The sequence below is a fragment of the Sorex fumeus genome, unplaced genomic scaffold, assembly GCF_029834395.1.
Source record: "Sorex fumeus unplaced genomic scaffold, SorFum_2.1 ptg000063l, whole genome shotgun sequence".
NCBI lineage: Eukaryota > Metazoa > Chordata > Mammalia > Eulipotyphla > Soricidae > Sorex > Sorex fumeus.
This window is the reverse complement of record NW_026606120.1, coordinates 49150849-49176587: the sequence shown is the minus strand read 5'-3', so window position 1 is coordinate 49176587 and position 25739 is coordinate 49150849. Positions and strand designations below refer to the sequence as shown.

At 53.6% G+C, this 25739-nt stretch overlaps 1 protein-coding gene across 2 annotated transcripts; it reads left to right on the top strand.

The window, feature by feature from the left end:
* Window positions 1-1211: 1211 nt before the first annotated feature.
* On the top strand, window positions 1212-25501 carry SLC13A2 (solute carrier family 13 member 2). 2 transcript variants are annotated; one of them, XM_056126867.1, is made up of 12 exons: window positions 1212-1313; window positions 16269-16397; window positions 18063-18199; window positions 18316-18512; window positions 19317-19497; window positions 19569-19691; window positions 22107-22325; window positions 22501-22589; window positions 22812-22933; window positions 24100-24261; window positions 24830-24967; window positions 25343-25501. In XM_056126867.1, exons 1-12 carry the CDS (start codon window positions 1212-1214, stop codon window positions 25499-25501), a joined length of 1758 nt encoding a protein of 585 aa, XP_055982842.1. The 2 variants fall into 2 exon arrangements, with proteins under 2 accessions (XP_055982842.1, XP_055982843.1); XM_056126868.1 differs by having other exon boundaries at window positions 16269-16398; window positions 18067-18199.
* Window positions 25502-25739: the final 238 nt, after the last annotated feature.

The following is a 25739-nucleotide window of genomic DNA, read 5'->3' as shown; positions in this document are numbered from 1 at the left end:
GAGTGGTGGAACATGTACCTAACATGCACGAGGTCCTGAGTTTGCACTACCAGCACCACATGGCCCTCCAGCACTGCAGGACGTAACTCTGGTGGTCCCTGAGCAGCACCGGGTGTGGCCCCAGTGGCCCCCAGCACCAGTGGGTGCTGAGCAGCCCAGCATCAGCCCAAGCACCGAAGCACCAGGTCTGCATCTCTAGGTCAAACACCACCAGGGGTGACACTACCCTCCTGTTAATAATTAAAAACAGGGTGGGGGGCAGAACGATAATACAACAGGTAGGACATTTGCCTTTCATGCTGCCGATCCGGGTTTGATGCCTGGCATCCCATACGGTCGCCCGAGTACCACCAGTAATTACTGAGCATAGAGCCAGGAGTAACCCCTGAGCATCACCAGGTGTGGTCCCAAAACCAAAACAAAAAATAGAAAATAAAAAACAGGGGCCAGACAGAGAGTACAGCAGGCAAACACTACTGACCCAGGTTTAACCGCTGATACCACATATGGTACACACACACACACACACACACACACACACACACACACACTCAAATAAATTAAAAAAATAATAAGACCAATGGAGGGAAATGCCCTAACCTTTGTTATATACCTCTACCCAGGTTGGGAATTAGCATTCCATAGGTAATCTGAGCCTCAGGTTAAAGCAGAAGGCGGAAGAAGCTTCTGAGAAAATAAATCAGGGGAACTAACACACAGTGAATAAGAAGAGTTTCCCTTAGGAAGGACTCGGAGGGTTGCCCCAGACTGTGACCCCAGAAGGCAGAGAGAGGATCGCAGAAGTCTGTGCCAACTGCTCCTGAGAAAACCCTTTTTGGAGACTGATCAGAGAGGCTAGGCTGGGGAAGCGGGTTTGTGGGCCAACTCCTCCAGCGCCAGCCCTCAGCCACCTCCACTCACAGGGGTTGAACAAGTTGGAAAACCCTGCGGCTTTTATTTCTTCTCGATCTTGCCCTCCTCCCTTCTTTGCAAAGTCTTCCTGATCTTTACACCTCCCGCTGGTCCCTCCTCCTTACTCTCTTCGCCTGGATTCAAAACACCTTCATTGCCAGGGTGGGTCAATGGTTAACACTCAGCTGGCTTTATATACACGCCTGCCCTGAGCTGCCGCCTACCTGCCCAGCTGAGTGGCCTTCTGCTCAGACTCCTCCGGGATCCAGATCCCAGGAGCGGCTCCTGCAGCCCTCACCATGGCCACCTGCTGGCAGGGCCTGAAGGCCTACCGCTCCTATCTGATTGTGCTCCTCGTGCCCATTCTCCTGCTGCCCCTGCCCATCCTTGTCCCCACCAAGGTAAGGACTTGGGGTGCTGGGGACCTATAAGCTCGTAGGGGAAAGGACTGGAGGAGGGTCCTCAGAGCCAGGTGTGGGCGTGCCCGAGACCAGTCTTACTCCTCCTCCATATCAGGAAGAGAGGCTGTAAGTCCTGGACCTCATGAGAGCTGATGGTTAAGCGGTCAAAGGGGGCTTTAGCTCAGCATCAGGGGGTTGGACCCCAATGTCAGTTGCTCAGTCGAGCGTGTGGCCTGCAGCTCTGGGAGTAAGGAGGCCAGTTTTGTAGGTGCACATGAAGGCAGATGGAATGGATTTGCCCACTTGGTGTCCACCCAGCCCTGGTTCCAGGATTCAGGAGGCAGCATCTGGGTGAGCAGCCAGCTAGAGAGGGTTGGAGGGAATGGGAAGAAGGTAGACTTTGGCAGTTTTTACCTTTAAGCATGTAAACAGAGAGAGAGAGAGAGAGAGAGAGAGAGAGAGAGAGAGAGAGAGAGAGAGAGAGAACCACAGATGCCCAGACCAAATCTGCTGAAGAGGTTAGATTTGGATAAGAGGACACGGCCCTAGGGCACATGTGCCCTGGATGTATGACATGGGGAGGTGCCACTGGCCTGAGCCGCAGTGGTTTAGCTCTGCCTTAGCTCTGTACCAAGCACGAGACAGGACTGACCGTCCCTGTTTATGGACTGAGGAAGTAAGGGAAAGTCACTTACCCATAGTCCCGGTAGGCCCTAGTTTCCCAGAGCTGGGGTAGTATTTGCTTTGGGGTTTTCTCTGTAAATAGGAGAACAAGAGAGAACGACTCTCACATAGCATGGGGCTGTGGAGAGCGTTGCCGCAGAAAGAGGACCTTGAGCTCCAGCTTCTCAGTTAATGTCCCTCTGAGATTTACTCACACAGTGAGTTGGTGCCACTGACCTGGGGTTTGGTTCGGCTCCAGAGCCTGGCTTCTCTGTCCCTCTCTGCTTCCTGAGGCTGAGATAGATTCCTGGTCTCGGATCCACTCTGCATGATCAGATCAGCCATTTCTTCTCTTTGTATCACTGATGGGGTCATGGAGGCAGACTTTTTGTTCATGGTGTTTGAAAGGTATGAGAGGCTTGGGGAAGTAGAGGCACAGACACCAGACTCTTGACACCTGCTGACAATACCTGGCTGACCTCGGAGATCATCTTTAGCTCGGGTCAAAGCCGGTGGTAGCTCCATACTGGGGACCTCTCAGATGGGTTTTCAAATAGGCTGGGGCAGGTGTGCTAACTGGAAGGGAGCCCAGAAAAGGGGCTGATTCCTGTCCTATTTCCCCCAGCCCAGCAAGACCCAATAACGCAGGATCACCATGTATCTGCCCTCCTCTATGCCAGCCCTGCCACTGGCCTCTGCCTCCACGGCATGTCCCCCTCCTATCTACAAAGGCTGGGCCTTCCTCCGGGACCCTGAACCCAGCCCCTCTCCAGGACTTTGCTCTTGTAATTTCCTCTTTTTATTGCATCACCAATTTCCCCTTCTTAATCTGATTCTTCCTGTCAGCATATCCACACACTGTGGAGCCTCCCACTATGTAAAACTAACTCCTTGAATCCCACAGTCCTTCCCTGTGAGCCCTCATTCTACTCTCACAACCGACTGTCTGTAGTGCAGACTGTCTATACCGCACAGGCACTTTCTCCTTGTAGACAACTCCAGAGTCTAAGGTTCTACCTATAGAACATACTCTCATTCTAGGGCCAGAGTGATAGTACAGCGGGTAGAGGCATTTGCCATGCACATGGCCCACATGACTTCCATCCCCAACATCCCATACGGTCCGCTGACCCAGCCAGGAGTGATCCCTGAACACGGCCAGGAACGGCCCCAAACAAAAAACCAAAAGAACAGACTCTCATGCTGTCCCATCAACTTCCTTGTCACCTAACCCTGGTTCTTGCCCACTCTTCACTCCCCCTTGTCTGTAGAGCTGTCTTCTTTCAGGTTTTCCTCCCTCCAACCACTTTCAGGGCTCCTCCTTCCTATCCTCATTCCCCTGGAAGAGATCCGTGCTAGAGGCCTGGATGAAGCATCCCGGGGCTCCCTAATCCATAAAACCAGCCCTAAACTCAAACTGCCCACCTGACACGAGGACCCCCCCCCCCCGTCAAATGTTTCATTTAAGCAGTTGAAAAAGCCACATGTCCAGAACGAAACTCCAACTGCCATCTTTCCCACTTGCCTCTCCTGAGGTCGTACTCAGCCAAGTGTGGCTCATCCATCTACCTCCATGGAGACGCAGGCCCATCCTGCTGTCTCTCTGTCCTTCGTTGACACATGCAATGAGATCTGTCTCCTTGGCATCCCAAAGACTCTCTGTGTGGGATCACATTCTATAGTCCCACTCTAGTCCAGGCTGTCATTGCTTCTCACCTGTCTCCAGACCTCCCCTGCCCATTCTTCATGCAATTAGCAGGAAGATCTTTTCAAAGCCTATGATCACGTTATTTTCCCACCCCATACACGCACTCCATGCCAACTTCCTCTGTCAAACTTAGAATCGACTCCAAACCTAGGGCCAGTGCAATAGTATAGTGGGCAGGGCATTTGCCTTACACCCAACAACCCAGGTTCAATCCTGATATCCTATATGGTCCCCCCAGCTGTCCAGGAGTAATTCCTGCGTGCAGAGCTAGGAGTAAGTCCTAAGCACTGTATGACCCCAAACAGACCCCCTCAAAAAAGATTCAACTCCTGGGGCTCTCCCCAGTGGGCCCCCAAATCTCCATTCCCCACTCCCTACCTCCCTCTGATCACCTCTCCAGTCTCCCTATGTGCAGCTCCTCAAATTGCTCACCCCCTGCCTGTGATGTTCCCCCAACTAGGTTTCAGCTTAAATCTATCTCCTAAAACAAAACAAAACAAAACCCACTTCCTCTAAGGGCTCCCAGTCACTTTTTGTCACTAATTCCTGTTATTTTATTTGAAGAGTTTTCACTTTTATTTGAAGTGATCTATTTGTTTCTTTTCTATTTATTCTGTCAACAAAAGAGTGTAGATTCCTCTAGTGGGCAGGGAGGCATCTCTATTTGTCTTTGTTTAGGCAAACCCCAGTACCTGGCACAGAGTGGGCAGAACTCAGCTTGTTGAATGTATGAATGAGTGTAGCAGGATGGAGGTGAAAATAGCCCAGGCCTGAGTTCATGCTGAGTCTCTTCTCCCTGCAACCAGATTCCAAGCTCACCTCCATGCTCCTGGGCCCTGAGTGGGTGAGATGAATTTTAGGCCTGTGCCTATATAATAGATAACTATTTTTTAAATGTGTGAGACCATGTGGCAAGCATCAGGCTCAAAAAGATCAACCTTTTATTTCTCACAGTAGCACGTTCTTTGTTGGATGTCTAAACTGAAGTTCAGGGTGTTCAATTAATTTGTCTAAAGTCCCAGACAGAAAGAGGCAAAGTCTGGCTGGAACCTGGTCCTTGGGGTCTATGCCTGGGGCTATTCAGGGATGAAGTGTGACACCCTGATGGGAATCACTTCTATTTATTCTGGAGGCAGGAGGGAGGAGCATGGGGTTGGCTTTGGGCCATACTCAAGTGATGCCTGGGGGCTACTCAGTGCTTAGTCCTTGGAGGTCACTCCCAGCTGTGCTCAGGGGACCATGTGGAGCTGGGATCAATCTGAACTGGGGTCAGCTGCGTGCAAGGCAAGTACCTTAACCCCTTGACTAGCTCTCTTGCGTGCAAGTCATTTCTTGAACACTCCACCCTCTCATCCACTCAACCATCAGTGAATTCTCCCCCTGTCCTTCAGTCCAAGATGTGTGATAACCCTTGTTGGGTGCTGTGGAATGAAAAAGGAATGTCCTCAAGTTGTTTTCAATTGAGAGGACCATGTTTTTACACAGAAGACTGTAGAAGCTAGAGGGTGGAGAAAATTCTTCCACTGAGTCAAGGGAGAGAGCAAAGTAAGTGACACTTGAGTTGGGCCCTGAAGAGCAGTGACGGGTAAATAAACCTTGCTCCATGGTCTAATAGTTGTTATGGGAATCAAAGAGGCACCCAGGACCCTCTGGGGCCCACTAGAAACAGTTTCGGGACCCAGCAGAGTATTTGCCTGACATATGTGAGACTCTGAGTACAATTCCTGACACCACAGAAAGAAGAATAACAAAAGTTTCCTAGTGGCAGAATTGGCCTGGAGAGAGTTAAGCTAAAATCCATATTGTAAACAGTCAGAACAGAGGCAGAATTTCTCAATCTGTGTCACCTGCATTCCTAGGACATGAAAACAGTACACATATGCGTGCATACTTAAAGCCCTACCAAGAATGATTCCTGAGCATCACTGGGTGTGGCCCAACACTCGCCCCTCCAGTCTCCAGAGCTTGGAAAACCTTGTGACTTAAGAGCACTGCCCAGAGGACCTAAGGCAGACTATATGTGAGGGGTCGGCACCCCAACCCCAAGAACAATGGCTGCCTATACCCATCAGTCTGAACTTCAGGCCTCTGGAAGCCAGATTTAGCCACAGGCACTGTGGTGCTCTCTGAATGACTTCTGTTCAAACTGGCTTCGATCCCTCTGGGACCCTGGGCTGTGCCTACTGCTGAAAGACGAAGAGGAGGCGTGTCTGTTGAGCCATGTTCCCGGGCCCTGAGAAGCACCCAAGACTGTCTTCAAGGGTGCGAGGGAGTGTAATGAGCAGGGGTGGGGAACCTTTCGTTTGCCAAGGGTCATTTGGATATTTGTAACATCATTCGTGGCATGTAAGCAGGACCCTAACATACAGGCCACGGCAACTAAAAAAAAACCAAGGAGTCTGATCTACCACAGTCCATGGGCCAGATGTAACTCAGCCCCTGCCCTCAAAGGAGCCAGCCTCCGAGACCCAAGGGATACCGAGAGTAGAGCGACACTCCTCCACCACCTTTAACTTTGTCCCCAGATTAGCAGATCAGGCCCCCGTTTATCAGCACGTGCAAGGTGAAGGTCAAGGATGGTGGAGTGAGGCAGAAGCTCCAACAGCAGCTTCCTGGCTTGAGTCCAGCGGCCAGGCCCAGGGCTGTGGTAAGGGTCCAGGTGCGGAGGAGTGTGGGAAGGCTCCAGTGCCTCCAGGCTCCTGACTGCATTTTGGCACTCACAGGCCCCCCGGGGCTGGCCTGGCCCTGGTCCAGACTGTGATGTCAGGTCTTTCCCCCACTTTTGTTTTCTCTGACACTCAGAACCCTATTGTTTTCCTTTGGTCTCTTAGGGCTGTTGATGCTACAAAGTCACTCACAGGAATGTGTGGAAGCAAACAAAAGGCCCTCCCCTCAATGAGAGTGGCTGGCAAGAACATCCAAGGCAGGGGGAGTGAAGATGTCTTAGAGATGCTATGAGGGTTTTGGGGTTTTTGTTTTGTTTTGTTTTAGGGTCACACCTGGGATGCTCAGGGCTTACTCCTGGCTTTGCACTCAGGAATTACTCCTGGCACTGCTCGGGGGACCATGTGGCATTCGGGGATCGAACCTGGTCATCCTCGTGCAAAGCAAACACCCTCCCTACTGGGCCATCACGCCAGCCCCTTGGAATTACCTTTGGCGGGAAGACTCCAGGGGCCCTCACTAGAGGCCCCTAGCAGGAGGAAGCTGGAGGAAGAGTCAGGAGGTTTGTTTAGGGGAGCGCATTTGCTTTTCACCACTTGTTTCTGAGTTCAAAGTGGTGTGGGAGGTGGCAGGGAGGAACAGTTGGGAAAGTGGCGGCCCAGCGTTGGTGCTGGGTATTCCAGCAGCTTGGGAGGATCTTCCTGGGCTGGTTTCTGCAGGCCTAAGGGACATGTTTGGTTTGGGTTTGTTTTCAGGGGCCACATCTGCTGATGCTGGGGGTGAAACTCAGGGCCTCACACGTGCCAGGCCTGGGCTCTACCCCTTGCACCACGTCACCAGCCCTCATAGGACACATTTTTCTGTTTGTTTGCTTGTTTAGTTTTTAGTGTTTGGGCCACACCCTGCGGTGCTCAGAGGTTATTCCTGGCTCAGCACTCAGAAATTACTCCTGGCAGTGCTCAGGGGACCATATGGGATGCCGGGGATTGAACCTGGGTCAGCTGGTCGGCTGTGTGCAAGGCAACTGCCCTCCCCAATGTATTAATCACTCCGACCCCCGAGGGCATGTTCTCTGGATGCACCGGCTGCTGTCCTCTGGGCAGTCAGTCTCTAAGCGCTGTGCACATCTCCCCACAGAGGCCACCCCTCCTCCCAGCCTCTCTGTGCTCCCAACGCCCTGCAGCCACACACTTATCAGTGGTCACCATCATCTAGACAGATACCAAGGATGGACACATGCTTGCTTTCCTCCTTCCCTCCTCCTCCCAGTTTGTCACACAGCCCCAAACCCTCCTGATCTCTCTGGCCTGCCAAGCTCAGAACACATCCTCTTCCCGCTGGACCCCAACCCAGTGTCCTGTGGGCTCCCTGCCCACCTTTTGGTCCATCCGTCCACTGGGGCTGGGCATGCTCCTATTTTCGTGTTTAGGGGATGTGTTTACTTTGTAGGTTATTAGATTTGGCTTTTCTTTTTTGATAATGCATTTGCATTTGTTTATATGCTATCATTACTTGAGGTGACCTCTGTATATTGTACAAAATCCCATATGAGTGTGAAAGCTTTCCCTGCCTACTTTGCTCAGTGCCAGCCCCCTACAATTCCTCACTCCCAGGACAGACACAGTGACCAGTATGTATGGTGACCATTTTTCCAGAGCAGGGAGTTCTCATTGGGGGGGGGCTGTGTACTTGGATAGAAAATATTCCAGGGTTGGAGAGATTTTACAAAGAATAAGACACTTGCCTTGCATGTGGCCAATTCTGTTCAATCCCTGACACCACCGATGGTCCTCTGAGCACCACCAGGATCCCTGAGCACAGAAACCATCCCTGAGCACTGCTATTTGTGGACAAAATAACAAAAAGAAAAAGGAGCATTATATATATGTCAATTCCTCTAGGGAAAATTTAGCATTATCTCTGCTATGAATCTAACTACCCACTGCAATAGTAATAATGTGCCCTTTGCTTTTTGCCATGGATCAAAAGCACAAATGTTGGGGCCAAAGAAAAGAGTATCCAACCCAGGTTCAATCCCAAGCACTCTATATGGGGTTCCCTGAGCACCAACAAGAATGATCCCTGAGCACAGAGCCAGGAGTAAGGCCTGAGTACCAGTTGGTGTGGTCAAAAAATTACAAATGTTTTCCTATTGCACTAGAATTGTTGTTGGTAATTTGAAATAATTTATGTTCATAACTGAAATTTTGGGGATGTTTGGGTTTGTGATCACACCCATTGATGCTTAGGGGCTCCTCTTGGCTCTGAGTTTGGTCACTCCAAGTGGTGCCATGAGTGAGGGGGATAAGGGTGGGCAATACTTAGTGTTCCTTGAGCTTCACCAGGAGTGATCACTGACACAGAACCAGAAGTAAGCCCTGAGCAATGCCAGTTACAGTCCCAACCCCACCCTCCTTAAAGAATTATATATATATGTATATATATACACAATGTATATACGTATATGTATATACGTATATTTGGGTTTGGGGATCACACCCAGTATTGCACAGGACTTACTCCTTGCCCTGTGCTCAGGAATCACTCCTGGTGGGGCTTGGGGAACCATATTGGGTGCCAGGGATCAAACTCAGATCATCCACATGCAAGGCAAGTACCTTACCTACTATAATATATTGCAGGCCCCAAGAATCTGATACTTTCCCAATTATATATAAACACCGGTACACAAATTTGTAAAACACTCCCATGGGTTAGCATCAGTGTAATTTGTTCATAAAAACACCAAACTGACCATGCCACTCTCTCTTAAAACCCTCCCAGGGATTTTCATTGCTAGCTGTATAAAATCTTAGCTCTCTCTTGGACTTTCCATCTCTCCAAAATGGTGTCTATTCAGGTTTGGGTTTGGGGTCACTCCCAGTGATGCTTGAACTATGCAGTCCTCGGGATGAGACCAGGCCTCCCCCAGACAGTGCCCCTGCTCCAGCCCTTGAGGCTCTTCCCAGCGCCCGTGTCTTGCTCTTTTGTGCTTTATTCTGTCCCCTCTGCTGTCACTCCCTCATCCGGACACCTCTCTCTTGACCAGATACCAAATCCCTATTCATTCCCTTTCTCTTCTGCGATCCAACTCAACTGGGTCTTCTCAGCCTGGGCACTTGGCAGGCTGCTGCCTAGAGACCCGGAAGTGGCCCCTGCCAGCAGCGCCCTCACCAGCCTGTGGGGGAGGAGAAGGATAAATAGGGAGTGGCTGATGGGTGCCAGTTCATCCCCAACCTGAGGTTAACCTTCAATCACCCGGGGACATCTCAGGGACTGTGTGCTGCTGTTTGTGATGGGTAAAGGCCATGATGCCCACACGCCCCACCTCTCGTCCACACCCAGGGTGCAGAGTTCGCCCTGAATTTCCTGGCATCTTCAAATCCATTTGTACTTCCTGGATCCACCTCAGTTCCGGGGCCATCCACAAGTCCATTTTCTTCTCCTCCCCACCCTGCCCTCTTCTCACTGCTATTAATAGTCCTCTAGAGTTTATAGCTACAGATACAGTCTTTCATCCTGGTAATCACCCAGCAAGGAGCGTGCATCTCTCATTTTCGTTTGTGATAAGGAAACTGCAGAAAGGAGATAAATGTCAGTGTGGTTGAAACAGTACAGTTGCTTGGAGGGAGGGGTGGAAACTGCTGAGAGAGGTTAAGTAACTTAAGTCATTGGCGAGGCCCTTTCTGACTTCTGACCTGGGTTTTCCATTATAAAAGAAGGGAGTCGCCAGTCCTGGGGCTGGCAAGGTATTTCTTCTGCGGGTGCATCTTGTGTTGAGTGCTGGTACTGCGGGGGAGAGGGCTGCCCTCAGACTGAGCTTGGGCACACATTCCCTGGGGTAGCGCCGAGCCTGACTCAAGTCCATATCTCCAGCCCCAAACGCTCACATGTTCATTTTGAGTGTCTACTCCACACAAGAGCCAGGCATCCAGAACCGTGCAGACCCTCTGTGGTGAGAACTGATTAAGATCCGTGAAGAACTGATTAAGATCACGGAGAGGGGCTGGAGCTATAGTACAGAGGCGGGTAGGACATTGGCCTTGCACGCAACTGATCTGAGTTCGATCCCCGGCATCCCCTATATTCCCCCGGCAATGCTAGGAGTAATTCCTGAGTGTAGTGCCAGGAGCAGCCCATGAACATCACCAGATGTAGCCCCAAAATAAACAATCAAAGAAAAAGAACTAAATGGAGGGGCCAGAGAGATTGCGAGGTTAAGGGCTTTGCTTTGTAAGCGCCTGAGTCCATGTTCAACCCATGGCCCCACCTATGAACCCCCAAACACTGCCAGGAGTGTTCCTTGGGCATAGAGCTAGGAGTAAGCACTGAGGATAGCTAGATGTAGCCCCAGCCCCCTTCCCTATTTCCTAAACAGAAGAAATTCATGGAAGTGAGGGGCCAAGGAGATAACAGGAGGTCAAGATGCATGCGTATGAGCGGAACCTGGTTTAATCCCCGGCACCACATGGGCCCTGGGCATCCCTGGGCATCCCTGGTGGTTCCTGCAAAGCAGTGTCCATGCGGCACCACATCCTCAGGCCCTGCCATGGGACTATCCTGCCTGGAAGACTATCATTGACTGATACCCAATCATTCCAGTGACAGGACCCCTGAGCACTGCTTGAGAAGCCCCTCTCCCCGAAAAAATAGTGAGGGCCCGTTTCCCTCCAAAAATTTATGAAAGTGAATAAGGCCTCTTGGAAGGCCCCCTTGCCCCTGCAAAATGAGAAAAGCCTCTTCCCCCAAAATTCACAAAAGTGGATGTTTCATACCAGACTGGGTGTTGTACAGAAGAGGTTCAAAGTGTCAAGTGGGTCTTCACCAAACCCTGGAAGGCCCTGAACAAGGACTGATTGTGCTGAGATCTGGAGAATGGGGAGACGTCAATGATGCAGTAGGGGTGCCAAGAGGTTCAGAAAGAGCCCTGCAAAGGTGCTGTGGCTGCAGAAAAGGTGGAACATCTTTGGACCTGGGAGAGAACCGGGGTGCCTGGAGCAGAGGGAGCTTGTGGGGAGCCCCAGGGCAGCGTCCTGAGAACAGGGGGACATCCTGGAGGGGCCTAAGTTGCTCGGAGTCAAGTGAGTATGCCAGGAGAGTGTGATGACTCCCGAGATCACCACAGCCCAGGGAACTTTGGGAGGGAGAGCAGGCTCCGAAGGGAAAGGGGGGTTCACAGAGATGATCCACACAGCCAAAGAAGGGTGCACCAGAGACGTGGAGGCATAAGAGAAGTGGGTGCTGAGCTCAGAGTCTCCTTCTGGAGCTCAGGGACAGAGCTGGGAAAGCACCGGCCAGTCATTCGCCACCTGGAGAAACTCCTGGCAACTGGAGGAGGGAACACTGCCCAGCACGTTCCCACAGGAAGGAGTTTGTGGGGGACAGTGAAATGCAGCAGCCACTTTCTGTACATCTTGGCACATCCACCTTGTTACCTATGTCTCCCCATTTTCAAGATCTCAGCTGTTAGCTGGGCTTGGCCAGCCCAAGTTCCACAGAGCTGGTACCATGGCAGAGGGTATCATGGCAATCAGGAGGAAGGTCTGATCCCCCAAGTTCCTCTAGGCTCTATTTGCTTGTTTTTGCTCATATTTGGGAGGGGGCACACCTGGCAGTGCTCAAGGCTTTCTCCTGGCTCTGCACTCAAGAATCACTCCTGGCCAACTTAAGGGATTATATGATGGAGTACTAGGGATCCAACTTGAATGAGTTGCATGTAAGGAAAATACCCCATCTGCTATGCTATCGTCCCCATCCCAAGTTCTGCTTCTGAAGCTGGGTATGCCATCCTTGAAGACAGGATCCTCAGTCACAGTAGGGCAGAGGAGGCAGATGCCCAGGTATCAGCCCTCAGAGGGTGTACCTGGTGGGGTCTCAGAAAAAAAAATGCCTCCCTAACCTCAACTCAGACCCCTAAACAACAGTAACAAATATTAGCAGACCGTGCTGACCAGCCCCAGGTCTTAGCATCCTCAGGCCCATGGAGAAGGAGAAACACGGGCTGGTGGAGGTGGGAGGCAGGAGAGAGAAGGAAGGTTCCTGAGCACCCACCTGAGTTCACCTGAACTTGCCCACTCTGCTCCTGTCTGTGCTGTGGGGCCCGGTGGAGACCCCACTGTATCAGGAGACCAACTCCTCAGGGGAAGTCAAGAAGTTGGAACAATAGCACAGCAGGTAGGGCATTTGCCTTGCATGCAGCCGACCTGGGTTCAATTCCCAGCATCCCATATGGTCTTCTGAGCACCACCAGAAGTAATTCCTGACTGCAGAGACAGGAGTAACCCCTGTGCATTGCCAGGTGTGACCCAAAAAGAAAAAAAAAGGTCCCCATGTATTTCCTATCCCTTAATCCCAAGGCAGGAATTCTAACCCACAACTAAGTCTTAGCTGCCTTAGAGCATTGCTTTGGAGTATGCAAAAAATTAAATTCAGAGGATTATCAAGAAGCCAGATATTTTTAAATCACTATTAAAGCGGGGCCAGAGAGTATAGCAGGTGGGGTGCTTGCCTTGCAAATAGTATAGGAGTAAGGCATTTGCACTGCACATGGACAACCAGGGGTTCAATCCCCGGCACCACATATATCCCTTAGGCTATTACACTAGGAATGATCCCTGAGCACAGAACCGGGGTAAGCCCTGGGTATGGTTCAACCGCCCCCACCCTCCCTAAAACTGTAATTCAGGGGCTGGTGCGATAACACAGCAAGAGGGCATTTGCTTTGCACACGGCCAACCTGGGTTCGATTCCCAGCATCACATATGGTCCCCCAAGCACCGCCAGTAATTTCTGAGTGTGGAGACAGGAGTAACCCCTGTGCATCGCCAGGTGTGACCCCCTCCCCAAACAAAAGCAGAAGTATAGGTGCTTCTTTGGGGGGGGGGGCACTCCCTGTAGTGCTCAGTGCCAGGGACAAAGCTAGGTTCCAGTGTGGGAAGCGCATTTTCCAGTCCGGGAGCCTCCCCCAGGCCTGCGTGCTCTGTTATTGCTAATGCAGTAGAGGGGTCTAGAGTTGGTTGACAACTCGGCTCATTTTCACATTAGGATGGTGGGAAACATGATTCTGAGATACATTTTTTTGAGATGCCTACAACTGATCTGTGAGGGCATGTGCCGCTGAGAGCCACACTCAAATACCTGTGACGAGTTCCCCACCATTGTGATGACTGAACCCTCTCACCACTGACTCGTAGTTAGACGTGAATGAAAAGATGAGGGTGTTTTCCCATCTGCCTTTATTCTTCGGAATTCCACGCCCCAGTTAAGAACTCCGTGACCCAGTAAGATCAGGTCAGTGAACCTCCCTCCAGCCTCCCAGTCTTCCCAGGATGGTGGGCCAGAAGCACAGCGTCAAGAGAGGCTCTGGGTGGAACTTTCAAACTGGTGCTGGGTTTTGCTCCAGTGACAAAAAGAAAAACAAGGGGCCAGAGTGATAGTACAACAGGTAGGGCATTTGTCTTGCACATGGCCCACCTGGGTTCTATCCCCGGCATTCCATATGGTCCCCCATGCACCGCCACAAGTAATTCCTGAGTGCAGAGACCTCTGAGCATTGCTAGATATGACCCAAAAAGCAAAAAAAAAAAAAAAATAGAAAAGAAAAACAAAACAAAAAAGGTACACCAAGGGAGCCTGGGAGAACGGAAGTAAGCTAAGAGAGGCAGGCTTGACAATGAGTTCTCTTGGAACATGGGAGGGGTCTTGGAGGTGTATCAGGAAAGAAGGATCTCACCCAGAACCAGTTAGTCAGAACTGGCAGCTCCCAGGAAAAGAAGTTCCATTTGGGTCCCGAGCCTCGGTTCATGCCTGTGTACATTATAAGGGTCACAGCAAACCTGATACAGACACCCCTCAACCGCGAGGCATCCAGTTGGAGGTGGAGGGGAAAGGGGCTCCGATTCTCCAGAACCGGAAAGCTCGGTTTCTTCACTTACTCTAGTGGTGTCAGTGAAACTTCACTGGTTCGCGTCTTTGTGGAACGGGCGTCTGCGCTGATTATTGTCACACAGCAGCTAACAGAGCACCAGCCCGAGTCCATGTGCTATACCTGCTGTGGTTCTGAGCAGAGATTTCTTCTGGAATCAGTCACCCCCTTGCCTCTGGCCTGAGAACTCTGGGTGGGTGGCAGGGGTGGTGGAGAGTGCCAGAGTCCAGGACAGGGAATGGTGGCCCTGTTGCCCAGGGGAGGTTGAATAACCGACAGCTCAATCATGGCAGGTGGGGAAGAGATCAAGGAAACAGCAGCTTCTGCTGAATCAACAGGAGGTGGAGGCCTGGAACCTCTGATGAGGGTCAAGGTGACCCCATCGACCCAGGGGCCCGGAATTCAGACAGGGCAGGGGGATGTCGGGTAGGTACTCAAGGCAGAGGCTTAAAGGAAAGGACAGGAGCTGGGCCAACTGGAAAGCACAGGGCAGTTGTGTCTGGGACCCCAGGGCGCCTTCCCTTTGCCAGGAGCTAACTGCAGGAGGAGTGCTCTGGAGTCCTGCCACTTACCTGGGCCTCATCACCGCTCTGCTATCTCTAGTTCAGGGATCTGGAGCAAGCCACTGTCCTGCTCTGGGCTCCCCTGGAATCACATGACCTTCCTGTCTCTCAGTGGCTGCTGGAGTTACTCATAATATCCAGAAGATAGGAAAATACCCAATTTCCAAGACTTGCTCAGGAAGCAGCCACTTCCTCCTTCTTCACCCAGGTCACTCACAAGGGACTGTCCCCAAGCCCTAGGGTGAAAGAGCGTGGGACCCATTGGGGTTCAGTCCGTCACAGTTGGGAAGAAGGAGAAGGCAAGAAAGCAGGGAGCTCTCTGCCCCCCACCCCCAGTCCACACTGCCCCAGAATACAGCCCTTTCCTTTAGCAAACCAAGAGTTAACACTGACCTGGTGGAGGCTGGGATGCGGGTACCCCAACCCCAGAGGCCTCCTGGCTAATGATTCCCCTGTCTGCCCTGTCCTGCAGGAGGAGGCTGTCAAGGAGGATGGTCTGAGGTCAGGATTCTCAGACTGGCCTCTTCAAAGGTGGTATTTTTATATCATCAAAGGTTTCTTTTCTCTTGAAAACTGGAATTTTAGGGCTGGAGAGATAGGACAGGGTCTGAAGACATTTGGTTTGCATCCTGTCTACCCTGGGATGATCCCTGGCATCACCAGGAGTGATTCCTGAGCACAGAGCCAGGAGTAGCTTCTGAGAACCACTGAGCATGCTCTCCACAACAGCAAAAATAATAATAAAACCAAGAGCTAGAGAGAGAGTACAAGGATTAGAGTACTTACCTAGCAAGAGGGGGCATTAGACCTATTTAGGGGCTCAGAGTGTCTGTGATGACAGAGCAGTCTGCAGAGAACCCTGCACCTCCTACTCTAGGGCCCTGGACACTCCCATGCTTCTGAAATAAGAGAGGGGGGCCTAGGAGTCTGTTGTTGCCTGTGGGGGGGGTTGTTTGTTGGTTTGTTTTGGAGGATTGGTTAGTTTGTTTTGGGGTCCCACCCAGCTTTGCTCTGTGCTTATTCCTGCCTCTGTGCTCAGGGATCACTCCTGGAGGGGCTCAGGGGGCCACAGGCGATGCCAGGGATCGAACTGGGTCAGTCACATGCAAGGGAAGTGCCTTCACCCTCTTTGTACTGTCTCTCCAGCACCAACAAAGACATTTTATATGAGGAAAATGTGGTGTGGAAGAAGGCAAATTGTTATAGATGTTTTGTCTCATGCTTGCAAAGAAAATGCTCCATGTAGGAGTGAAAGACTTGGGGCTGAGCATTTTCTTTGCAAACATGTTGAATAGGACTTGGGTTTGGGAAGCAATGACTGTGGCTCTTCCCCACGCTCTTACAAGTGCCCTGTTCCCTGGAGGGCAGGTGGGACCGTGACTCCAGGTCACATGCTGCCTGCCCACTCCCATGGCCCTGCCCCTCCTTTGCAGGAAGCCTACTGCGGCTACAGCATCATCGTCATGGCCCTCTTCTGGTGCACGGAGGCGCTGCCCCTGGCCGTCACTGCCTTCTTCCCTCTGGTCCTGTTTCCTATGATGGGGATCATGGATGCCTCTGAAGTAAGTACCCCCAACACACACACAGGAGGAAGCTGAGAGGGCTGGGAGGAATGAGAACCCATCTTAGCATGTTAGTGACCCATGCTAATCATGGGCAGGACACACGGAAGGAAAAGGAGAGGGATGTTTGTTGCTGGGTAGGCCAGGGAGTCCTGCAAAAAGCAGTGGGGTGACCCAAATAAAAAGAACTTTGGCCCAGATACACAGAGGCATTTCATCTTTTCTGTAAGAAAAGACGAAATCAGGGGCTGTGGCGATAATACAGCAGGTATAGTGCTTAACTTGGCCTGAGTTCAATCTCCAGCATCCCATGTGTTCCCCTGAGCGCAACCAAGAGTAATTCCTGAGTGCAGAGCCAGGAGTAACCCCTGCGAATCGCCGGGTATGATGAAAGAAAGAAAGAAAGAAAGAAAGAAAGAAAGAAAGAAAGAAAGAAAGAAAGAAAGAAAGAAAGAAAGAAAGGAAGGAAGAAAGGAAGAAAGGAAGAAAGGAAGGAAGGGCGGACAGAAGGAAGGAAGGAAGGAAGGGAGGGAGGGAGGGAGGAAGGAAGGAAAGAGAGAGAAAGAGAGGGAGGGTGGGAGGAAGGGTTGGAGGAAGGAAAGAAAGATACAAAATCATGCAATTTACTGCATGATTTGGAGAGGTCATGCAGAGTGAACAGACCCAGAATGATCTCTCTCTCATATGTAGACTATAAAGAAACATAGTAGAGGAATAGGCTGGAGTGATAGCACAGCGGGTAGGGGGTTTGCCTTGCACACGGCCAATCCGGGTTCAATTCCTCTGCCCCTCCCAGAGATCCTGGCAAGCTACCAAGAGTATCTTGCCTGCATGGCAAAGCCTGGCAAGCTACCCAAGACTTATTCGATATGCCAAAAACAGTAACAACAAGTCTCACAATGGAGATGTTACTGGTGCCCGCTCAAGCAAATGGATGAACAACAGGAGGACAGTGCTACAGCAGAGGAATAACAAACACTCAAAGATAATAGAACTTGAAAACTGGTCTATAGACCTGAGGTTGCGGGGGATGGGGTGGGGTGCAGTTGGGAGTGTCCCTGAAACAGTGGGGGGGGGGAGCAGATTCTCGCGTGTTACAATGCTGTGTGTGTGAAACCCTATCATTAACAGTACTGTAAATCAGTGACTCAAAAAAAAATTTTTTTTTAATTCAGAGGAAAGCGGGGAAAGGGTTCCTAGAAAGCAGAGGTGTGGCTGGCATTGGGAGTTTATTCAAAGCAGGACTTATTAGGTTGGTGGGGGCTGGGGGGAGGTGGGAGAGCCTCAGATCTGGTGAAAGGACTTGGTTCAGGGGTTCCTTCTCTTCGGGGTATTTCCAGATCGTGGAGGGCTAGTTCAGACGAGCTGCTATTAAACGCTGGTTGTAGCAGCGACAAGCCCAAGTTCCAGAAGGGCCTAAGATGTTCAGTCTAGAGTGTTCCAGGGTGCAGAAATTGCTGGCCTAGGGACCATAGCTGGAGTTTCTAGACTCAGCACCAAAGGTCTCTGTCTCATAGTGGGTCATTCAAAGACCGTTTCCTTTGGGTTCTGAGAACCCGGGGAGCCACCTGGGCTGGGCCAATGTCCGTGCCTACACTCTGCTAGCCCCAGGGCCACGGGGAGCCCCCGCCTCCCTGCCCACCACTCAGCTGCCCTGGCCCCCAGGTCTGCATCGAGTACCTGAAGGACACCAACATCCTTTTCATCGGGGGGCTGCTCGTGGCCATCGCCGTGGAGCACTGGAACCTCCACAAGCGCATCGCCCTCAACGTGCTTCTCATCATTGGGGTGCGGCCGGCCTTGTGAGTGCCCACAGCCCCGGGGGGCGGGAAGCAGGGATGTGGGCATCCCCCGTCCCCCACGCCCACGCGAAGGGCCACTGACCAGAGTGGCAGGACGAGTGTCTGTCTGTCCCCAGGCTCATGCTGGGCTTCATGCTGGTCACGGCCTTCCTGTCCATGTGGATCAGCAACACGGCCACCACGGCCATGATGGTGCCCATTGCCCACGCGGTGCTGGAGCAGCTGCACGGGGCGCCCTCGGATGTGGAGGGGGGCAGCAGCAACCCCACCTTTGAGCTCCAGGAGTCCGAACCCCAGAAGGAGTCCCAGCTAGGTGAGCGGAGAGGCCGTGGGGTCCGCCCTGCGAGGGAGGTGGGGGGACCAGTGGGGGTGTAGGGGTGTCTGGTGGGGATGCAGTGGGGTATGGGGGTGTAAAGGAATGTAGGGGCATGTGGTGGGGGTCTGAGGGGTGTGGGGGAGCGTGGGGGTGGTAGGGGTAAATGGGGTATGTTGGGGCTGTAGGGATGTGTGTTGGGGGTGTAGGGCTGTGTGGTGGGGGTGTGGTGAGAGGCGGTCGAGTGCAGGGGTGTATGGGGTCTGGTGGGGTATGGTGAGAGATGGTGGGGTCTAAGGGTGTATGGGGCTCTGATGGGGTTGTGGTTGGGAGTGTGGAGGGTATGGAGGGTATGGAGGTGTGTGGTGAGGGATATGGTGGAATACGAGTGTGGGGGGTGTGGTGGGGGGTTGAGGCAGTAAAGGGGTATGTGGTGGGAACCTGAGGGGTGTGAGGGGAGTAGGGAAGTAGGGGTTAGTGGGGTGTGAGGGCTGTGGAGGGTGTGGGGTATGGTAGGGGTATCGTAGGGGTGTGGAGGGGTGTGCAGGGGAGGTGGATGGGGAGCAGGAGAGTCAGAGCTGGAGTTGGTGGGTCAATGACCTGCCCAGACTGTTCTCCTGCTGTGATCCCTTCTCCGTGCCTCAGTTTCTCTCCCTTAGGAGGGAGTTCAGGCAGATGACAGATGACTAGAAAGTGGGGTGGGGGTGGGGCGGCTCCCCGTGCCCAGCGCGGGGCTCCCCACTGACGTGTACCCTGGAGGTCAACCCCGCGCCCGCTGGCACCTGAGCGCATCCCTGTTCCCAGATAACGGGGCGGCGGCCCCCGGCCCGCAGGCGCCCCCTCAGCCGTCGACGCAGAAGCAGCAGGAGCAGCGCCGCTTCAGCCAGGGCATGAGCCTGTGCGTGTGCTACTCCGCCAGCATCGGGGGCATCGCCACGCTGACGGGCACCACCCCCAACCTGGTGCTGCAAGGCCAGATCGACTCGTGAGTGCGGGGGCGGCAGGCGGATGAGGTGCGGGGGCTCGGGGCAGAGTCTCACGGCTACCCCTCCGCAGCCTCTTCCCCGACAACGGCAATGTGATCAACTTTGCCTCCTGGTTCGGCTTCGCCTTCCCCACCATGCTCATCCTGCTCCTGCTGTCCTGGGTGTGGCTGCAGATCATCTTCCTGGGCTTCAAGTAAGTGGTGGTGTCGGGGGAGACGCCAGGGTGCATGCCCCCCCACCCCATTCCCATCCCCTAGTCGTTCCTGGCAGGGCCACCTGGCTACTGGGGCTGGTTGGAGGGGATAAATAAGGTGTATTCACCTCTCTCCCTCTGTCCCACGCTTATGTCAGGGAATTTCTAGGAAGAAGGCATTACCCCATTTCACAGATGAGAACACTGAGGTTTGAGGAGTGATAGCTTTGTCAGTGCTGGGATGGAAAACTAGGTCTTTCGAAGCCCAGGCCTGGATCCCTTCCATTCTCTCATGTGGTCCGGCCTTTGTAAGCACTTCTGGAGGCGGCAGGGAGAGTGGTCGGTTCCAAGAGCGTGTGCTGCGCCCCTGCCATCTGCCTGGCTGACCCTAACACCCCCCTCCACCTCCTGCTCCTTGCTAGGAGCTCACCATGGGTTGAGAGGTGATATGAGCTGGGACCCCCTGAAGCCCTGGCACACAGGCGACCTGGGTTCAATCCCTGGCCCTGCAGATGGTCCCCGGAGAGCGCGCTCCCCCCCGCCCAGGAGTAAGCCCTGAGCACAGTTGGGTATGGCCCAAACCCTATTCCCTCTCTCTGAAACCCCCTGGAAAAAAAAAAAGTTGGGGACTGGAGTACAGCAGGCAGGGCACTTGCCTTGCACACAGCAACCAAAGTTTGATCCGTGGCACCCTACATAGTCCTCTGAACACTGTCAGGCATGATCCCTGAGTGCACAGTCAGGACTAAGCTCTGAGCACCACCAGGTGTGACCCAAAGGCATGACTGGGTCTTGCTTAGTGCCCGAAGCATGAGATAGGGCTTTTCGTTTCTGGCAGTTTCCATGGCAACACTGTTTCACAGCACTCTTAAGGACAGTCTCACATGCACAGTGTTGGACACCTCAGCAGCCGTGTCCACTGTCCTTCCCCCTGGTCCCACTAAATAGGTCTTACTCTGGCTTCCAACCCTGGTCACTAGAGCTCCAGGCTGAGACCTGAAGAAGGCACAGCTGGACCCAGGGTTGAGGAGTGTTTGCTAGAGGAAGCGAGATGCCCAGAGCGGGGGATGAATGTGGTAGGTGGAAGAGTTATGGCCCCTTCCAGCTCAGGCACGAGAGGCTGCTGAAATTCTTTATTTGTTGTCTGGGTTTTTTTTTTTTCTTATTTGCTTTTGGGTAGGCCACCCTGGGTGATGCTCAGGGCTTACTCCTGGCTCTGTTCTCAGAAATTACTCCTGGAAGTGCTCGGAGGACCTTATGAGATGCTGAGGATTGAACCTGAGTTGACTGCATGCGAGGCCAACACTCTACCTACTGTACTGTTGTTCTAGTCCCTGCAGTTTGTTGCTTGGCTTTGGAAAAACTGCCCAGGCAGGCAACAGGAAGCCAGATTAGGGGTGGGCTGGTACAGGCAAGGTAGACCAGCCAAAAAGAGCAGTGGGGAGCCAGGAGTCAGCGCCAGTGGCCTGCATGTGTGAGGTCAAGGCCCACACACCCCTTCCAGCCCCACCCCAGGTGGCCCCGATTACAATGACAAAGAGAGCAGCACAGACTGATCTACCAGGGGTTGGAGGACAGGTAAAGTGTGCTCTTGCCCTTGAAGATGTGCAGGAATGTGCCACATGAAGAGTTAATGGGTGAGGGGCTGGAGAGATAGCGTAGTGGGTAGGGCGTTTGCCTTGCATGTGGCCAAATCGGGTTCGATTCCCAGCATCCCATATGGTCCCCTGAGCACTGCCAGGAGTAATTCCTGAGTGCAGAGCCAGGAGTAACCCCTGTGCTTCACCGGGTGTGACCCAAAAAGCAAAAAATAAATAAATAAATAAATAAAAGTTAATGGGTGGTAAACGGGCAGGTGGGCGTCTGGGGGCCCCAGAGGTGGGTCAGAGTTGCACAGGGCAGGAAGGGTAAGGTTTCCTGAGAGACTGTCAGTAGATGGGAGAGGAGGCTTGGATTTGGACCTCTTGGTCCTCCTCACTCTGGGCCTGAGGACTATCAGTGGGACGGGAGTCCGCAGGGCAGACGGAGCTGGCCGAGCCTGGGGAAGCCCAGCTCCCCTCCTCCACGCTTGCTAAATAAGAACCAGAGCCTGGGGCCAGAGAGATAGTCCAATGGGTAGAGCATTTGCTTTGCACACAGGTGACCCAGGTTTGATCCCATCATCCCATATGATTCCCGAGCCCCACCAGGAGTAATCCCTGAGCACAGGGTCAGGAGTAATTCCTGAGCACAGCCAGGTATAACCCCCTAAACAAATTGCAACAAAACCAGAACCCCAAACCCTGAGAGTGTACAGGGCCCTAACATAGGATGTGGCTGTGGTCTCTGCAAGCTATCTGTCATCACAGACACTTTGAGACCCTGAGTTGGCCTAATGCCCCATCCCCTCCAACTGGCCCTGTCCTCTGCCTGCAGCTTCCGGAAGAACTTCGGCATAGGTGGACAGGCGCGACAACAGGAGAAGGCTGCCTACCACGTCATTCAGACCGAAAGCAAGCGGCTGGGCTCCATGACGTTTGCCGAGGGGGCGGTCACGTTCCTCTTCATCCTCCTGGTGGTGCTCTGGTTCACCCGGGAGCCAGGCTTTTTCCCTGGCTGGGGCAACGTGGCTTTTGCCAATGCCAAAGGGAACAGGTAAGCATTCTGGAGGGAAAGGGATCCTTCCAGGGTTCCCTTGGTTAAAGGAGAGTGGAAGGGGGCAAAACAGAAGGTCGCACTCCAGGGGAGCTGCCGGTGTGGGGGAAGAGACCCCAGCAAGCTTTGTCCTTGAGCAGCCCTGAGTCACCTGACCAGACTTCTCCGCCCACAGCATAGTGTCTGATGGGACAGTGTCCATCTTCATCAGCATAATTCTGTTCATCGTGCCCTCCCAGATCCCAGGGCTAACTCAGGATCCAGGTAAGCACTTGCACTGAGGCAGGGAAGGGCCTCCCAGGCCATACAAAGGACCTTTGGTCGCTCTTGCCATCAAAGGCAAAATTAGACCCAGCCCCGGGAGACAGGGCACAAGGCGTCGGGACAAAGTCAGGAGGTTGCAGGGTCCGGCTCCTGCCCCAAGTGGAGGGGGGAGGAAGGTCTCTTTGACTGTCAGTGACCCAACCCCCTCTGCTTGGGGAACAGCAAAACCGGGGAAGCTGAGGGGCCCTTCGGCCCTCCTCAACTGGAAGACGGTGAATGAGAAGATGCCCTGGAATATCGTCTTCCTGCTGGGCGGTGGTTTCGCCTTGGCCAAGGGCAGTGAGGTGAGAGGCCCAGCCCCCCCGGCAGCCCAAGTGAGGGAGGTTCTGGGAAAGAGGGACTCTGCTTCTATCTCCCCAGACCCTTACCACTGCCCCCTTGAAGGCAGCCTTATTTTTGCTCTATCCAAGCCCCACTGGAGGGGCAGGGGAAGCCATGGAGATCTCTTCCCAGTTAGGTTCTGCCCGAAAAGGGCTTTTTAAAAAAATTTTATTAGTGAAACACCATGAGGTACAGTTGTAGACTTGCAAATTTTTGTGCTTGGGTTTCAGTTATACAATGATCGAGTACCCATCCCTCCACCAGTGCCTGTTCTCCACCACCACGGGTCCCAGTATCCTTCCCACCCCCATACTTCCCATCCCACCCTGCCTCTGTGGCAGGGCATTCAGAAAAGGGCTTTTTGAATGGGCAGGAATAATGTTCTCCGCCCACTCACCCTGGACTTGCCTCCCGCTAGCCCAAAACGACTGAGCATGACCGGCAGTTATTGAGCATAGTGGCCACTAGGGGGTGCCATACTCATGCCCAGCTCGACTTGGGGCTTCAACCAGCATCCCATCCCGGGTGCCTAGGCCCATGCCCTGGGCTTCAGAGTTACGGCTGAGCTCATTCACTGCACAAACCAGGGGAGACAGCGCTGGGTTTGGAGTGGGCGCCCAGGACCCCGGGCTCTGCAGCTAGTCTACCCACAAGTATTCCCCTGCTGCACCTCTGTGGTTTGTGTAAGACAAAGGTTCAGCTCCTGGGGCCCAATCTCACCTTACAGACACGGGCTGGGCCAGCCCCTGGAGCTCTCCTGGGGGCTGTCTCAATCCTCTGTCCAGCCTCTGCTCCATCTCCCAGGGCCCTGCCCGCTCTCTCCTTGCCAGAATCAAGATCCCATCTGCCCTAACCAACCAGGCTAGAGAGGGCAGGAAGGTGGGGTGGGGGGGATCGGGAGGAGTATACGGGGTATAGGCTGCCCAACAAGCCCCAGCTTCCCCCAAAGACCTTTGGCATCCCCCCACCCTCCCCTCTGGAAGAGATACAGAGGTGTAGGGATGCGGGTTATCGCTGCCTCTCACTTCCCTCCTGCCCTGCTCTTGAAGCTGGACCCTCCCAGAGCCAACGCCACTCCATGCTGTCCGCACGGCCCAGCTTCTCTCTCATCTCTCTCCTCTGCCCACAGAAATCCGGCCTGTCTGAGTGGCTAGGGGACAAGCTGACCCCTCTGCAGAACATTCCAGCTCCTGCCATCGCCTTTATCCTCTGCCTCCTGGTTGCCACCTTCACCGAGTGCACCAGCAACGTGGCCACCACCACACTCTTCCTGCCCATCCTGGCCTCCATGGTGAGCTGACCCTGCACACACCTCCCCCAGCAGCCCTCCTGACTGCACCCCCCCAGGACCCCTCCTTTGGGGGCAGTGAGTCATGTCTGCAGCTCTGCTCATCTCCTGAACCCTGAAAATGCCTAAGTGTCCCTCCTTCACTAGGCTTCTGAGCTACTCTGGGCCCCAAGGACCACTGGCCCCTGACTCACCCCTTGAATATCCCAATGAGCTCGCGGGTACAGCCACCTCCACCCAGCCCCTGGTCTGGTCATTCTTGAGGTGACAGGGTGAAATTGCTCCCCGGAGCGTCCCCAGCCCTGGTCTCCCCAGCTGCGCTCCCCACAGCCTTTGATGACACCCAGAGCCCCTTTGAGATCCATTTTATGGGCCCCTCCCCTCTCCACGCCCCACGGGCCGGGTTGCACACTCATCCCCTCTAGAGAGGTCAGGGGCCCGCCAGGGTCACCGCATGCCTCCCGGCAAAGTGGGGGAGGGTCATGGCCAGTGCTTGCTGAGGAGCGCAGGGCAGGTGGGGCCACGCCTTCCTTTCTGGGATGACTGAGCCCCACACTCTCTGCACCCCCAGGCTCAGGCCATCTGCCTCCACCCGCTCTATGTCATGCTCCCCTGCACCCTGGCTGCCTCCCTGGCCTTCATGCTGCCCGTGGCCACCCCGCCCAATGCCATCGTCTTCTCATTCGGGGGCCTCAAAGTGTCCGACATGGTGAGTAAAGGTGACTGGTGCTGCAGGTTGGCGGCCCTCAGAGAGCTTAAAGCCGCTGAGGTTCACAATGAAGAACAGGCCCTCATCCAGGTCGGCGGAACCCTTGGGGAGGTGGGGACATGGTCCCCAGTGAAGCCCCTTCGGGCCCTGCCAGCCCTTGACCGTGAAAGGGAGAGAAGATGTTGAGGGAAGACAGGAGCACCAGGAGGAGGGGCTGGGAGGACTCCCAGAGGAGAAGGGTGAGGGGAGGCGGGGTGTGGCTGGGCACCACAGGCCAGGCCCTCAGGGACACAGTCTGGCTGAGGACTTCACTCCAGAGCCCCCCAAGCCCCAAACCTGACCAGTGAATCCACCTCTTCCCTTCCCCCCCACCAGGCCCGAACTGGATTCCTGCTCAATATCCTCGGGGTGCTGGTCATCACGCTGGCCATCAACAGCTGGAGCTATCCCATCTTCAACTTGCACACCTTCCCAGACTGGGCACACACTAACACCACTGCCTGCATGCCCAATGCCACCATGCCTAGCCCCTAGACTCGGGGCACCCCAGCCTCATCTGGGAAGATCCCATCCCTACTTGTCTGAGCCAAGCCAGAAGAGGTCACCCCCAGTTCCAAGATAAACACTGAGAGACATGTGTGTGTGTGTATGAGAGAGAGAGAGAAAGAGAGAGAGAGAGAGAGAGAGAGAGAGAGAGAGAGAGAGAGAGAGAAGAGGTGGCTGTGTGATCCTGTGTGTCTGTGAAAAGTGTGTGTCCATGCAGTGTGTGTGT

What these genes read in the sequence shown, in the direction of transcription:
- SLC13A2 (XM_056126867.1), top strand. Translation starts at nt 1,212, where the DNA reads ATGGCCACCTGCTGGCAGGGCCTGAAGGCCTACCGCTCCTATCTGATT. An exon ending in CCAGAAGGAGTCCCAGCTAG is followed by an intron (nt 18,513 to 19,316) that starts GTGAGCGGAGAG and finishes CCCTGTTCCCAG; the next exon opens with ATAACGGGGCGGCGGCCCCC. An exon ending in GCCAATGCCAAAGGGAACAG is followed by an intron (nt 22,326 to 22,500) that starts GTAAGCATTCTG and finishes CTCCGCCCACAG; the next exon opens with CATAGTGTCTGATGGGACAG.